General features: G+C 39.8%; 1 protein-coding gene across 19 annotated transcripts in view; it reads right to left on the reverse strand.

Moving 5' to 3' along the window:
• PEAK1 (pseudopodium enriched atypical kinase 1) overlaps window positions 1-15,810 on the reverse strand; it is a 306,616-nt gene that overhangs the window by 61,008 nt on the left and 229,798 nt on the right. For all 19 annotated transcript variants that reach the window (XR_012415230.1, XM_015453143.4, XM_065548242.2 and 16 more), the window contains one exon: window positions 1,972-5,221. Coding sequence is in view for 18 of the 19 variants with exons in the window: in XM_015453143.4 (XP_015308629.3) it covers window positions 1,972-5,108 (3,137 nt within the window). In the remaining variant the exon portion in view is untranslated. The remainder of the gene's footprint in view (window positions 1-1,971; window positions 5,222-15,810) is intronic.

A 15,810-nucleotide genomic window follows, 5' to 3' on the forward strand; every position in this document is an offset into this window, starting at 1 on the left:
TTCTAAGATGTGGATAAATACCTACAGTGATAATTAATCAGGAATGACGCCATGTAAGAACTGACTACCATTCCCTCCTATATAACTCCAACCATTTGCTGTTTAAACTGCCCCTTTTCTAAATAAAACAGTCACCTGAAATACATGGTGCTTTTTTTTTTGAGATGGAGTTTCACTCTTTTCGCCCAGGCTGGAGTGCAATGGTGTGATCTTAGCTCACTGCAACCTTCACCTCCCGGTTCAAGTGATTCTCTTGCCTCAGCCTCCCAAGTAGCTAGGATTACAGGTGCCTGCCACCACACCCAGCTAATTTTGTATTTTTAGTAGACATGGGTTTCACCATGTTGGCAAGGCTGGTCTCCAGCTCCTGATCTCAGGTGATCGCCCGCCTTGGCCTCTCAAAGTGCTGGGATTACAGGTGTGAGCCACCACACCTGACCCTGAAATACATGTATTTTATTACTACTGGAGTACATTCTGTCATTGAATACCTTACCTTGGAATATAACATTCAACTACCAATGACAAGACTACTTTTCCTAGGACTATCATCCTAGTTGCTTTGTTACTACACGGATAGAAGGAAAACAGGGACTTGTTAGCATTTTGACAACAATTTGGAGGTATGTGAAAAGCTCATTTTAGTAAAGAATGTATATAAAACTTCCTAGCATTTTGCTAGGAAAAGTAAAAGCATTAAGTGTTCACTTCATTTTTTATTATACTTTTCTAAAGAAAAACGGGTAAATCTGCCTCATCCATCAGAATTTGCGATGTTTTGTCGGAAAGAAGGCCAGGCCAGGTAGAGGTTTACTTTAAGTCAGGAGGGAGAAGGACTCAGAATCAGATGAATGGAGTACTCAGGGCATATCCTTGTTTAAGAATAAAAAGGACAGGAAGTATAGGGAAATCATCCTATTTGTCACAAACTTGGGATAAAAGTTCCTTGTTTTTATTGGCAGTTAATTCATTTTGTTTACAATATAAATAAGAAAGAAAAACTTAGGCTTCCAAAAACATATGTGTTTATGTGAATGATTACAAGTGAGAATATAACAATTTTGACCGATCTTGTGTTTGTTAAGAATGCAACATTATAAGGAGGATACATGCTTTAGAATGAGACAGATTGAGGTTTGAATTCCAGCTCTGACAAGTACTAGCTTTGTGACTCTGTTCAATTGTTAACTTCCCAGGTTTTCAGTTTCCTTATCTGAAGAATATAGCAAATTTATAAGGATTTGAGATAAATATTAATATATACCTTACACAGAACAGGTGATCAATAAATAGCTACTAAGGTGTTAAAGAAAATGAATGCCTAGAGAACTGATTTGGGTATGCAATCTGTCTAGCTGAACCAAGGATTATAGTACTGGGTCTCAGTCTCAATACTCAACTTCTCCTATTTCACCCACATGCTAAATAACTATAAATTGCTTGCTTACCACCCTCCATTTTTTTCCACAACATTTGGAAGGACAGAAAGAGACAGCAATAAAAAAACAAACATTCCCTTAAAATAAGTAATGCATATAGAGATAACACCTTCATAAAAAACAAAAAGAATTGCTGGAAGAGTTTTATTTCATTTACAGTGAGGGAAAGAATAGTATTACCATTTATTCATTTGATCCTGTTTCTTCCTCACACTACCATCACATTTCAAAACAACATTTTATCGCTATTAAGGTGTTACGGATTTGCTTTTCTATGTTAAAGTTCCTCTGCATTCACCAGAATGCAGTAGGCTACTTAAGCCAAAGATCCAGGACTATAAACCTTGTTCAGTACAATAAGCTCACTTTAATACTATTCTAATCTTGGAATGCAGTTATAAAGATAGATGATGGCCACAGAGTGCTACTTACAAACAGAAATGGCTCTTATGCAATCTTAAAAGATATAAAAAACTTAGCACCTGAGAATGTGTTAAAAAATTCCCATATTCTGCCAGTCTATTTTACATACCTGAGAATCTTTTTAGGAATCTGTGATGGAGAAGAATGACCCCTCTTCTTCTTCTCTGAGTCCTGTAGTAATGCATTCTCTGCTCTACCCTTCTCCATGACTGCTGCCTGGTCTGCCCCAGCCTTGCTCTGATCCACACTGAGCTGGCCTTGAGCAGGGTCACACCTGTACATGAAGACAATGGCTGGTTTCTCACTGGACTCTCCTTTTGCCTCTGTGAACCAGTGATGGCGCTGAACTGGAGGAGGAGGCAGCATGTGAATGACGGTGCCATCCAGGCCCACCAGTTTCCCTTTCTCTCGCTCTTTCTCTTTGTCATCCTCCTCATCTGTTTTCCGACGGCGGAAGAAGCTTTTAAATGATATCCAGCGCTTAGGCTTTGCATCAGCTGCCCGCCTGCTGCCTTCAGAGTGCAAAACTGATTCAGCTTCTGTTGACCTGGTAGGGCTGGTTGGCTTGGTCCAGTTGGTGAAATGCCTCTGCAAAAGGTTACTTGCATGGTAAGGAGAGGAAGTAGAGCGTGGTGGGGGAAAGGGAGGTGGTGGCTCACTCTGGGGGCTAGTCACTAATTTGGAGGGAGAAGGGGTGACTGGCTTTATGGATGGGTCTTTCTGTACTTTGGTGGTAAGACTGTCTGTGGTCTGAGGTGCTTCAGCCTCACCACTAGGCTGAGATGTAAAGAGAGATTTTGGCCGGACTGGCGTACTCTTAGGTGTACTCTTAGCAACATCAGCATCTGGAGGAATGGCATAAAGCTCTTCCACACTGCAAGCTTTAGGGCCAGATTGAGGTGTTTCTGGAGGAGACTGTGGGGGTTGGATTGAAGCCACGATCTGCGAAAGCACTGTGCTTGCTTTCTCTCTGGTGCTGCTGCTGCCCACCATCTGAGACTCCTGAGTGCCTTCTGTTTTGGCCACAGGCTCTTGAGTGGTTCTCTGGATCTTTGCTGGGGAGCTGTGACTGGAACTATAGCTTCTCTGTGGCGAAGACTGACCTCTGTTGAGACAGTTGTTAAACTCTTGAACCTTCTGAGCCACTGAGCCCCTTTTACGCTCTGTGCTGTTTGAAAACCCTTTAGTTTGAAGACAGTCAGTGGTTTTGCTAGTGGTGTTATCAGGCACTTCGCTTTCAGTTTCTATTTCTTCATAAGTATGGCTTATTACACTTGTGGTTTTTTCCTTCACTGAGAGTTCTCCACTTGTTCCCAGAAAACTTTTGTAGATAGCTAGATTGTCATATGCATTTGGATTGATAACAATGGGAACTTTGATAGCATTTTTGGAACTCCGAGCATAAGTTGGCTCATCATGAATGATGATTGGAAAAGGTGGCATACCAGCATTGTTATAACTATTGAATTTTATTTCAGACAAATTAGGTGACTTAACAGGGATGGTTTTAGAGGAAACGTTTGTAGCTGTGGGTGATGTAGGTGCTGATTTGTGACAGTTTTTCCTTGGAGGAACATTTGGTCCAGTTCCACTAGTAATTAGTTCCACTTTAGGTATCTTTTGTCGTGGACTGGTGCTAGAAGTCCATACTTCCTGGTATCGAATTGCACTGGATTTTTGGAAATGGGCACTTATTTGTCCTGGTGTCAATGAAGATGACGTAACTGGAGAGTTTGGAGTAGATGAGCTTTTTGTCTTGGGGCTGTTAACAGGGCCCTCGAGGTGCTCAGTGGCCATGGCTGCTGACACATCCACGACAGTATATGGCTTGCACAATGGCTGTTCCAGATTCACAACTCGGTAGGGTTTTGCTTGCTCTTCTGTGGGGACAAGGTTTATGGTTACTGCTTGCCCAGCGACATCTGTAGAGGCTTTACTTTCTTCCTTCTCAGTTTGTACAGCAATCTTGCCATCCTTCTCTTCTAATCGGAGAGCAAGGACTGCTTTGTGGGTCTCTGGAACTTTTATTGAGCTTTTGGAAGCTTGTGATGAATCTTTATCCTGATTATTACTAGAGGGACTTTCATAATTGGGCTCAATTTCCTTCATGTCCTTAGAATCTCCTGGGTTACCAGGAGATATTCCCCCATTACAAATCTTCTGGGATAAACTACTGGCTGTCTCAGAACGTGATTCTTCTGTTAAAGAAGAATCTGGTGATGTGGAGTCAGATGACACCATGCTCTGAATGCTTCCTTGTCCATAAGAGACCACCGAATTTTCCTCATAACCATTTAGGATTTCATCATAGCTGTCATCATAGTCCACAGCACAGATTCTCTGCAGAGACTTGTTGCGCAGGGGGATGGTATTCCATTTTTTGTCCACAAAGAATCGAACAGGAGACAAAGTGTTTGCTCTGAAGTTGGCAAAGCGAGGTTGCCCTCTCATGCGAATCTCCATGGCCAACAGCTCTTCATCACTCTCATCCCAACTCTCGTGCTCCTCCTCCATGTTACTGAAAAGTGCATCCTCTTCACTCTCCTCGCCACTGGAAAACTCTGGGTAACAGAACCGGCCCCCTTCATTACTAATCACTTCCGTGCTCCCACTCAGAATAACACGCTTGCCCTGAGTATCCTTTATCCCACCTATCATGCAACTTGGTGGAAGCTTTCTTTCCAATGATCGTTTATAGCAATCATTTATTCTTCCCAAGAATGTTTCTCTGGAGTTTGTTTCATTTCCTCTTATCTGAGGGGCAGTATCTAAGCCTGCTATCTCCTTTAACACTTCAGTTAGTCCATTATTGTTATTTGACATCTTCTTCGCAGTATCATTATTGCCGTAAGGCTTAGGAACATGGCTAATTCCTTCGTCATCTTCATTATTATTGTTAAGTGGTTTCTGACTCAAGGCAGCTCTGTTTCGGTTCCACCCTATGATAACAGGTTTGTTCTCACAGTGTTCTTGGATGCCAAACTCACCACATATACTTTGCCCATCTGCCACTATCATAGTGGGCTTCACAGCTATAGTGGGTTTTTTAGCCACAGGAGGCCGGAAATTTCCGGTGTTCCTGATGCGGTGGTTATTACTGTGATTGGCATTAGTTTTCACATTGCCATGGGTGATGGGTGCCTTCTCAGGGTCTGGGGGGAGCTGGTGCAAACTTTTAGGTTTAAAGCAATTCTTGCATTCACCAGGTTTCCAAACGTGTTCAGTAAAGGTGTTACAAGCAGACATTTTTAAAAACAGAACTTCACAGACAATGTTTTCTTTCAGTGCATGACAAAACTTTCATCTGTTAGTTTTCACTTCCCCTATGTGTTACAGCAGCTCTTCTAAGAATGATCAATCTGTGGAGGGGGAGAAAGAAGAAAAAAGTCTGAATGAAAAAGGCACTATGAGACTTACCATTATTAGTGACTTGAAAAAACTGACCCCACTCCTAAACTTTTCCTTAAATTAAAAGATTGAGAGCTAAACTAATTTGGGTACTTCATAATTTTCCTTTAGTTGATCAGCATATTGGAAAGTGAGCTTTTTAACCATAATTTTATGTACTCTTATCAAACCATACGTAATCTTCAGCTTGATGTCTCTGTTGTAATGATTCTGTGAAATGAATCATTACATCCCTCCCAGAAATGCCTTTGATACCACTCCTTCTGTTATCCACCATTTTCTCTAACACTTCCCAGGCCACTATAGGTTCCTCTTCTTCCACCTACCCTTGTACATTTTAGACATTTCACAGACTCCTCAATCTCAATGCATTGAAAATGAGGCCTCAGGGCTGGGTGCGGTGGCTCACGCCTGTAATCCCAGCATGTGGGGAGGCAGGCCAAGGTGGGAAGATCACTTGACCCTAGGAGTTCAAGACCAGCCTGGCTAACATGATAAAACCCCATCTCTAAAAAAAATATAAAAATTAGCTGGGTGTGGTAGCACACGCCTATAGTCCCCGATACTCAGGAAGCTGAGGCTGGAGGATTGTTTGAGCCTGGGAGGTAGAGGTTGCAGTGGGCAGATTGTGCCACAGTACTCCAGCCTGGGTGACAGAGTAAGACCTTGTCTCAAAAAAAAAAAAAAAAAAAAAAAAAATGCTGAAAAGGAAAGCAGGGGCCAGATCATGCAAGGCCTTTTAGGCTTTTAAAGATTACAGAGTTTATCCTAAGAGCAGTGGGAAGCCACTGAAGGGTTTGAATAGGGGAAACAACATAATCCAATTTGCATTTTAAAAAGACAGCTCTGACTAAAACCCATGATATTCTTAGGTATGTAAGTCCAACAAAATATGTGTAAAATCTAGAATCTATATGAGCAAAACTACAAAACACTGATAGATGAAGGGAGGAAGAAGGGGGAAAGGTAAGCAAATTATAGCCCAGAGGCCAAATGTAGCTCATTCCTGTTTTCATATCCCGAGGTTAAGGATGCTTTTTATGTTTTTAAATGGTTGGAAACAAATCAAATGGAGAATAATGTTTTGCAACAATTGAAAATTATATGAAATTCTAAATACAGTACCCACAAATAAAGCTCCATTGGAACGCCGGTCACACTCATTTGTTTACATACTCATTTGCCTATGGCTGCTTCTGTGCTACAATGGAGAGATAAGTAGCTATGACATGTGTGACACATAGACTGTATGCTTCACTTTTGCTGCTTTGTGGCACTCTACAAATTGCAGGATTTTCACTGGTGCATCTATCAGCTGTGTGAAATGACATTTTTCAAAGATAATACATAAAATTATGAAATACCTAAAATTTCATTACAGATATGCATTAATAGATGAACATTTGTAATCAATTTTGATGAGAGGAAGTACTAACTTTGAATTCCCATCCAGCAAAATGTTATCTTCCCCAAAATGGAATTTTATTCTTCTCACTAGCAAACCTCTGTTATAAAATATTGTACCTAATTATATTTTGCATTTTATCAAAAAAATTTGCAGAAAAAAAAAATAATGATAGGAGAATGAAGACAAGCCCCAGAGTAGGAGAAATTCTGTGAAACATTCATATCTGACAAAGGACTTTGTATCTGGAATATATAAAGAACTTTCAAAACTCAATGAAAAGAAAAACCCAATAAAAAACGGGTAAAAGATCTGAGCAGACACTTAACCAAATATATACGATTTTTGATTTTTTTTTTTTTTTTGAGATAGGATCTCGCTCTGTCACCCGGTCTGGTGTGCAGTGGTATGATCACAGCTCACTGCAGCCTCAACCTCCCTGGCTCAATCAGGCCTCTCACCTCAGCCTCTGGAGTAGCTGGGACTATGGGCGCATGCCACTATGCCTGGCTAATTTTTCTATGTTTTTGTATAGATGGGGTTTCTCTATGTTGTCCAGGGTGGTCTCAAACTCCTGGGCTCAAGGGACCCACCTGCCTTGGCCTCCCCAAAGTGTTGTGATTATAGGCATGAGACACTGTGCCCGGCCAAAGATACATGGATTACATTCAAACAATATAAATATTGTAAATATAATTTACAATATTTACAATATTGTAGTAAATAAAATTTACAATATTTTAGTAAACATAATTAGCCATATGGAAATGCAAATTAAAACTACAATGTGCTACCACTACACGTTTATTAGAATGGTTAAAATAAAATTAAAACAAAAACATCTGATGCTAGCGAGGATGTGAAGCAATTGAAACTCTCATATATTGCTGGTGGGAATGTAAATGGTTCAGGTATTCAGAAAAACAGTTTTGCGGTTTCTTATAGAGTTAATCATAAACTTACCTTGGAGCCCAGCAATCCCACTCCTAGATTTACCCAAGATAAATAAAAACTTTTGTTTACACTAAAACAAATACACAAAGGTTTACAGCCAAAAGCTGGAAACAATCTAAATGTTAGGTGGCAGTGGTTACACAACTGCATACATTTGTCAAAACTCACAGAACCCGCCTGGCGCGGTGGCTCATGCCTGTAATCCCAGCACTGTGGGAGGCCGAGGTGGGTGAATCACTTGAGGCCAGGAGTTTGAGACTAGCCTGGCCAACATGGTGAAATCCTGTCTCTACCAAAAATACAAAAATTAGCCACGCATGGTGGTGTACGCCTGTAATCTTAGCTACTCAGGAGGCTGAGGTATGAGAATTGCTTGAACCTGGGTGGCGGAGGTTGCAATGCGCCAAGGTTGCATTGGGCCACTGCACCGCAGTCTGAGAGTCTGCCTCAAAAAACAAACAAACAACTCATAGAACCACACACTTAAAAAAGGTGAATTTTACTACATGTAAATTTACCCTCAATAAACCTGACTTTAAAAAGACAGCTCTGCTGCTATGTAGAAAATGGACTTGGGAAGAACAGGACAGGAGGCTTAAAGGACTGACATAGGCAAACTAAGATCTGATGAGGATCTAGACTAGGATGTGGTGTCAGGGAAGGCAGAGAAACACGCAGGAATGACTGGATTCTGAAGAGTAAAAGGTATTGAGGTTTTGGGTTTATGTATTCAAATGATTTGTGGAGCCATTTACTGAGATGACAACATTGGAGGAGGTGCAACTTTTGAAGGGAAGATTATGAGTCCATATTTTGTCACCCTGCATACAAGAGAGTATATGAATTTAGAAGTCTGAAACATGGATGAGAATTCTGTGGTTCTCATCTGCTTAGGAATTACTAGTATAGAGATATTTAGGCTGAAAAGAAAATAGTGAGCTAAGGAGGTGGCCTTGGTGGGTGAACCAGGGAGAAGGGGCTAATTCCTCTCCCCTAACTGAAAACTAACAGCCAAGGTGTGATGACACAGAAGCCAGATGAGGAAATGTCGTGAAGGAGAAAGACAATAACTATTTCAAATGCTGCTGAGAGGTAACAGAAAATGAGGACTTACATACATGCCCACTGGACTTGGCAATGTGAGCTCATCAGTGACCTTAGCATGAACTATTTGGTTCAGGTGGGGATGGAAACCAGACTGCAGTAAGTTGAAGAATGAGGTAACAGAGCAATCGTAGATAACTTTTGGAGAAGAGTAGGCAGGAAGGAGAAGCAAGAAGGAGCTAGGAGGATGGGGGTCTAGAAAGGATTTTCTTATTTTAAGATGGGAGGACCTAGATAATGCTGAATGGTAATATTGGGGAAAGATACAGGCCAGGATGAGAGGCTGAAAAAACAGGAAAGAGGGAAGAATCACAATACTTAGAATGTTAAAACTGTGCAGGTTGCTAATTCAATTGTGTTTTATGGAAAAAGGAATTGAAGCCTAGAAGAGAAAGTGAGTTTCCTAAGGATGCACAGTAAATAAAAAAGACCCAGAACTGGGACTCAAGGCTACGACTATCTACAATATGTTTTGTTTTTACCTTTTTTGGTAGATATTTTTTTCTTTTGTTGTATATATCACTGTGGAAACTCAGAAAAGCATAAAGAAAACAGAAACCATATGTAAACCTATTATTCAGAAATAACTTCTATTAACAGTTTGGGGCAGTTCCTGTCAGTCACCAAGAATTTAAATTAAAAAATTCCCTGTATACTTAGCACTGTGCAGCACTGAATACAAAAAAGAAAAAGGCATCTTGGCATAATATCTTGTTAACTAAGTTAAACAGACCTCTAATAAGAGTGGGATTAAGTTTTCTCTTTGTAAGTTCTACAATGTATTTGCTTTTTCAAAGACTAGCAGGTAATAGTAAAAATAATTCCCCACTTTGAGCAAAAGTGAGTTAATTCAGTCAAAAGATGGCTAAGTTGATTAGCAGCTATCACTTATCAACAGAATAGCCAAATGAGACTCACCAGGAAGACCATTTGATTATGTTAGTGTTGTGTGCACTAGAAACCCATCTTTCATATGACATTCGTTTACAAGTTTGTGTCCATCTGTATTCATCTGGTATAAAACTGAGACATGAACCAAGCAAACACCTTTAGCAAGCACCAGATGGAGCTGCTGTCTAAGCCACAAAACCTTAACTACGAGGGCTTCATTTTAAACACTAACTGTGTTTGGAGACAAAGAGGTGCACTTAAAGACACTGTCAAAACTATTTTAACCTACAACAGTTTCATAGAGGGGGAAGCTGTACCAGATGCAGGTCTGTCCAAAGAGCAATCCTTGGGTTTTACAGCCTTTGTGAAATGACTTCAATGGCAATCAATAACTAGCAGCTTTCCCTGCTCAACACCAACACTCCCCAAACGGGAAACTCCAGTCTCCAAAGTTATGCTTGAGAAATAAGAAATGTGTCTCCTGAGGCACTTACACAAGGAAATAAAACAGTCTATCCTGGTGTCTTCTATTTATTTGCCAGAACAGGTCTGATACAGAGCACCCAAATGGAATGTTTGATAAGAAAAGCTCATTTACCTCCACATTCCTCATAATCTCAAAGCAAATCTTCTAGATGAAATAGTCTATGGGAGAGTTTAATGGCTGAAGCTGCCCCTAGGAGATAGCCAGGATTCCATGATCTAAAATCCTATTTCATATTTGACAGTTTTCAGGACCAAAGCTCTTCAGGCTATAGATGAAGCTATTCAAGAGTGGCCTATTTCACTTCAAGTCATGACAGCTTTTTAAGAACCTATTACTGTTTTTTATTCTCTGTACTGCCATACAATGACAATAATTAGTTTGCTTCTAGTCCAGCAGTTTCAGGCAGATTTGATACCAAAACAAACAAACAAAAAAAACCCCACAAAAATACAAACAACAACAAACAAATCCACAATGGATTTCAGTCTTGAAATAAACTGGCCAGCAGAAAGAGCTGGAGCTCCTCAAGCTGGATTCAATTTCCGTTAGTGAAGAAAAGGCAAGTATGTAGGTGGGAGATTAAACACCATACATACAGCATTTCCTAAAGGCACCCAAGGAGAATCTGTTAATAATAAAGAAGGACGGAGAATGAACTGCTAAGCTCCTTCTCCAATTCTGTGACTCCTGAAGGCCATCATCTCTCTCCATAAAATCTGTCACATTGCCATGGAGGCAGAGTCAAGAATCCTCACTGCTGTATGTGGGCTTTTAAGGACACTCTCAGTGAGGATCTATTGCCTGTATGTCATCCCACATATTAGTCCATCTCCGGGATGGTAGGGGACAATTTGCAAGTCAAGGTTCTCACTAGGCTTTTGTTATAGAACATGTGGGTCACTTAAAAAAAAGGAAAGGAAAATGTGACAACCATACTCACGTCACTGTTCCCAACCTTTCCTTCTTCCACAGTGAAAAATGCTGACCTGACACCTCAACCAGCTGCCAAACCCTTCAGTATATGACTAAAAGGGTGGGGAGAGGAAGTGAAAGCAAAGCTGCAGGAAGAAGTTTTGCAGAAGATAAAACACAGCTTAAATTTGGTACACAAATGGAAATTCCATGAGTAAAAGAGACTTTCTTGAGATCTGACTGAAAAAAAAAATTATTGTTCCTTGCTATCACAAGAACATGAGGTTCTCCTATCTAAAAAAGAAACCAAAGTAAAATCTGCTTAATTTTGGAAACTTAACGAAATCTCCAGAAGCCCATTCAGTTCCAATTGTTCTAACCACAACAGTTTTTCTAACAATTCACTGCGCCTGTCACATGGTAGTCATCTCAGAATAAGAATCATGTAACAACAAATGCACCACTGCAAAGCAGCACCTCTCAGTTTCAACTCATTTTTAAATTCAAACTCTTTCATGATTCAGTTAACTACTACTAATAATTATTATAAACTTGGTAATATCTAGTTTTAAGATTAGAAGTTCCAAAATGTTCCCTGAATCCACTTTAGACCCCTACTTAAGAAGGTAAACATCAGAGAAGAGGTTAAAATATTATCTAATAACAGCCAAGACTCCATAGTACTTTATAGTTTTATTTTATTCATAAGCTTTTTCTTCTGCTTGGAATGTATTTCCTCTAACGCTGTTCCATTTGGTGAAACCCTATTTATCCTTCAAGATGCAGTTTAAATTTTACCTCTGTGATGAAGTTTTGCCTAACTCGATTATACCACATTGTTTTGTAATTATGTAAGTCCCCAGAAGGCAGGGCTAAGTGCTTCTCATCTCTATATCTCTTGAATTGTTTGGAATACATTAGATACTAAATAAATGCTTGCTGAGTAAGAATAATTCTAGTTAGCATTTACTACTAAGTACCAGGTCCTTTACCCATAAAAACTCATAATTCAGCCAGGTGTGGTGGCTCATACCTGTAACCCCAACACTACACTTTGGGAGGCCAAGGCAGGCAGATCACCTGAGGTCAGGAGTTTGAGACCAGCCTGGCCAACATGGTGAAACTCTGTCCATACTAAAAATACAAAAATTAGCCAGCCATGGTGGTGCGCGCCTATAGTCCCAGCTACTCAGGAAGCTGAGGCAGGAGAATCACTTGAACCTGGGAGGTGGGAGGCTGCAGTGAGCTGAGATTGTGCCACTGCACTCCAGCCTAGGCAACAGAGCGAGACTCTATCTCAAAAAACAAAACAAAACAAACACCTCATAATTCTCACAAAACTCTATAATAGACATACTATTATTTGCCCTACTTTACTGATGAAGAAACTGAGATTTGCCCAAGGTCACATAGCTAGTAAATGGCAGAGCCAGGATAAATGCATGCAAGCATGTATGCATGCATAAATGGTATAGCTTCATGGCATCTGGAGGCTGCTTTAAACATAAACATGGCAGTATCTGAAAGAGAGTCCACACAGCAGCAGCAGCACTGTCCACCATAGTGGAATTCCACCATGAATGAAGAAGTGTAAGAAGTAGGCACACCCACACCTTCCCCTCCTCAGCTTTAAGATGGTCAGTCCAGGTGCTCACTGCAGAATAAGCCAGAAGGAAACAAACAGGTATAAACTTAGCTAGTAGGCTGTCTCAAAGTTCTGTTTTTTGTGCTTCAGAGTGTTGAGGAAGTAATATTACGAGACAAATTAAGCATGATCTTTCATCCAGCTCTCCAAGTCAGGAACCGCTCTGATTTGGAGGGCCACTGAAGTGGCTGGTTGAGAGTGAGTTGGTGAGATGTTGCTATCAGTCACCTTTCTCTTTTCCTCCTCTCCATTGCCCTCAACCTCACAGCCAACTGCCAAGTGAAGAAAGCTGGACTGCAGGCTAAATTAGGGAGTCACAGCTGATTGAGATATGAGAAGACAGGGAATAAAAAAGAGACAAAATAAGGGCAGAGCAAGATTCAAATAAGAGAAGGCGGGAAAAAGGAAATTGGGAAGGAAGGAGAAATAAGAAAATAGTTAATGATTCTAAGAAAAAATCCCTCTTGAATGTTTATAGCCACATAATCAGAGTGAGCAATGTCATTTGCTACCACTCCGCACTCATTTTTGGAGGCTTTATTGTCTTGTGTTACTTTATGTTTGGCAGGAGGTATTATTTTTCCAATTAAATGAAATTTTACCTTTCCCAGCTATAGAAAAGAGTGAACAATACATACTGTAAAACATTTATAATTTAGACTTTTAAAGGGAAAAAGTACTTCTAAATTAATGAAAGTCTGAATTACACAATACTTTGAAGAAATATTGCTTTTGAGGAAATACCATAATAAACTAGTCTTTCCTAGTGCAGGTATTTGGACCTGTTCTAATCAATAAGTTGGAATTATTTTTGTAACAGTTGTAAATACATAACTTAAAATGCAGTCAAAGAATACTTCTCACACTGGAATCTGGGATGTGTTTTCAAGGGTTTATGAGTTCTCCCAAAGAGCTGAATATTAAACTGAAAGTAAAGTTTACATCTAAAATAAACTAACGTAAACACAGGCAGGATCGTTGCAATGGCCATATTAACTAAGCACAGCAATATAATTTCCAGGACTACAAATACCTTTCTGTTTCTAATTTGAGCTGGCACCAAGCACACTACTTTAACTGTAAGAAGTAATGAGAAAAGAAAGAGGCTCACTTAATATATAGATGATACAGTTCTACCAAGTAAAGACCAAAATGACATCACGGTGCAACCACTGTGTATTTTACCAATCTTGAATTTTCAATACCCTAGAAAGAAATGTGGCGTAAGAAGAGAGCCAATGGTAATGAAAACTGCAAAATCTAGGGTGGCTGGCAGCCCCTTACCCACATAGTAAGCAGCAATTTAGTTTCAGCAAAACTTCGTCTATTGCATTAAATTGTTGTTAATTTGCATTTCATTAGTTTTGCAGGGTTTTTTTGTGCTTAACTTTCACATTTGTTTTATAGCTAAATGACAAATAAAAGCATAAAGATTTATACCTAACTTTGTTTTTTGTATTTAAGAAAATAATAATAATATATGTCAACACTGAGAGAGTGCAGTTATTTTTTTAAGTTAAAAGAGGTCTATAAATTACTAAAGTTTGAAAAGTAGTGCTTAAAAGCAATATTCTCTTATGTCAGGTAAGCATTCCTCTTGTGATCTTATTCACATTACTAATTTGCTAAGAATATGTTAAAGGAGTATAATAACTATCTATCATCAACAAAGGTCTTGTGAAAATGAATTAAGATAAAATATACAAAGTGCCTAATTCGAAGGCTGATTCATAGTAAGCACTTAATAAATATTAGTTATTTTCTCCTTTATTAAATCTCTATATCCAGCGGAGGCCAGGAAGGGGTATGATTCCTCTAATCCCCTCCACACATATCCACACCCCATCTTGACATACCAACTGGGCACTTGGGAAGCTATTTCTGTGGGAACACTGTTAACTCTGCTTAGGTTAGACTTCAGTTATCATGGATGATTTAACTGCAAGTTTTAGCTGGCTTGTAAACCTATTTAAGACTTATTGCTTCTACAGGGAAAACATACTCCAAGTTCTGAGCAAGTGACTTGCAAGGAAACTTCAGCATTCCATCTTGGACTTGTGTTTTGCATCAGTTTCAAGAGATGTTGTCAGATTCTATCAGGAAGGAGTTACTGAGCAATAAGGTAATGTGATACTACTTGTGCTTTAAGAATTCAGGTGGAAATAGAAAGAATATATTGACAGGAGGCAAGGTGAAAGGTAATGTAGTTGGTTCAACTAGTATAATACTAGACCAGAGAAGGCTCCAAATTAATATAGTGGCAGTGGGAATTAACAAGCAGGGGCTGATTTGAGAGGCTAAATTGATAATTTTCATCAACTAGTGGGATACTAAGAGTGACTAAAGATGACCCTGAGGTCTGTCTAGATCAAAACCCAGGATCATTTTCCCAGAGGTATACTGAAATGTGGACAATCAAGCCAGCACCAACTGCACTACTTTAACTGTAGAAAATCATGAGACAGATGATGTCTCAAAGGAAACAACAAACATATTCTAAAACCAAGTATGTGATTCAAAATTCTTCCCATTGAGAAATATCCAGATTTTAAATTACTATTTACTTATGTAAACTTGACTCTAAACCTTGACTGCAAGTGGTTTAGTGAGAGCAATAAAGACGATGCAGGAGGCTGAGGGGGATGGGAGGGAGATGAAAAAGGTAAAGTGACAATTCTTTAGTTAGCATTATTTTATTACAGAATAAAGTTAGAAAAATGAGACTTGGGTTTAGTAACCGAAGCGATGAGGCCAGTAATGGACCACGAAGGATGGGAACTGTGACCAGGGCATTCGAGAAGTCCAGATGGGCATGAGCACATGACAATAGGTTTCCACAGGACTGTTCTCAAGAAAACAGCAGAAGCTCAGACTCTGGGGAGTTACTGGATATTAACACATAAGGAGGCCACAGTCTGACAGAGGAAAAACTAAACTATTCCTCAATAAAACTATGTTGGGTCTTAATTCTCCTCATCAGTGAGATACCTACCCGTGGTTTGTATCACTGGACTGCTAAAGTGAGCCCAGACACCTCTCAACGGAAAGTGAGAGGTGGAATGCTAGCCATTATTGAAGAGGTGCTAGGCCCCTGGCCCTTGTGGGTGCCAGAGCACTAGGAGTATTCCATTCCTATCGTAAC

This window comes from Macaca fascicularis, chromosome 7 (genome assembly GCF_037993035.2).
Source record: "Macaca fascicularis isolate 582-1 chromosome 7, T2T-MFA8v1.1".
Lineage (NCBI taxonomy): Eukaryota > Metazoa > Chordata > Mammalia > Primates > Cercopithecidae > Macaca > Macaca fascicularis.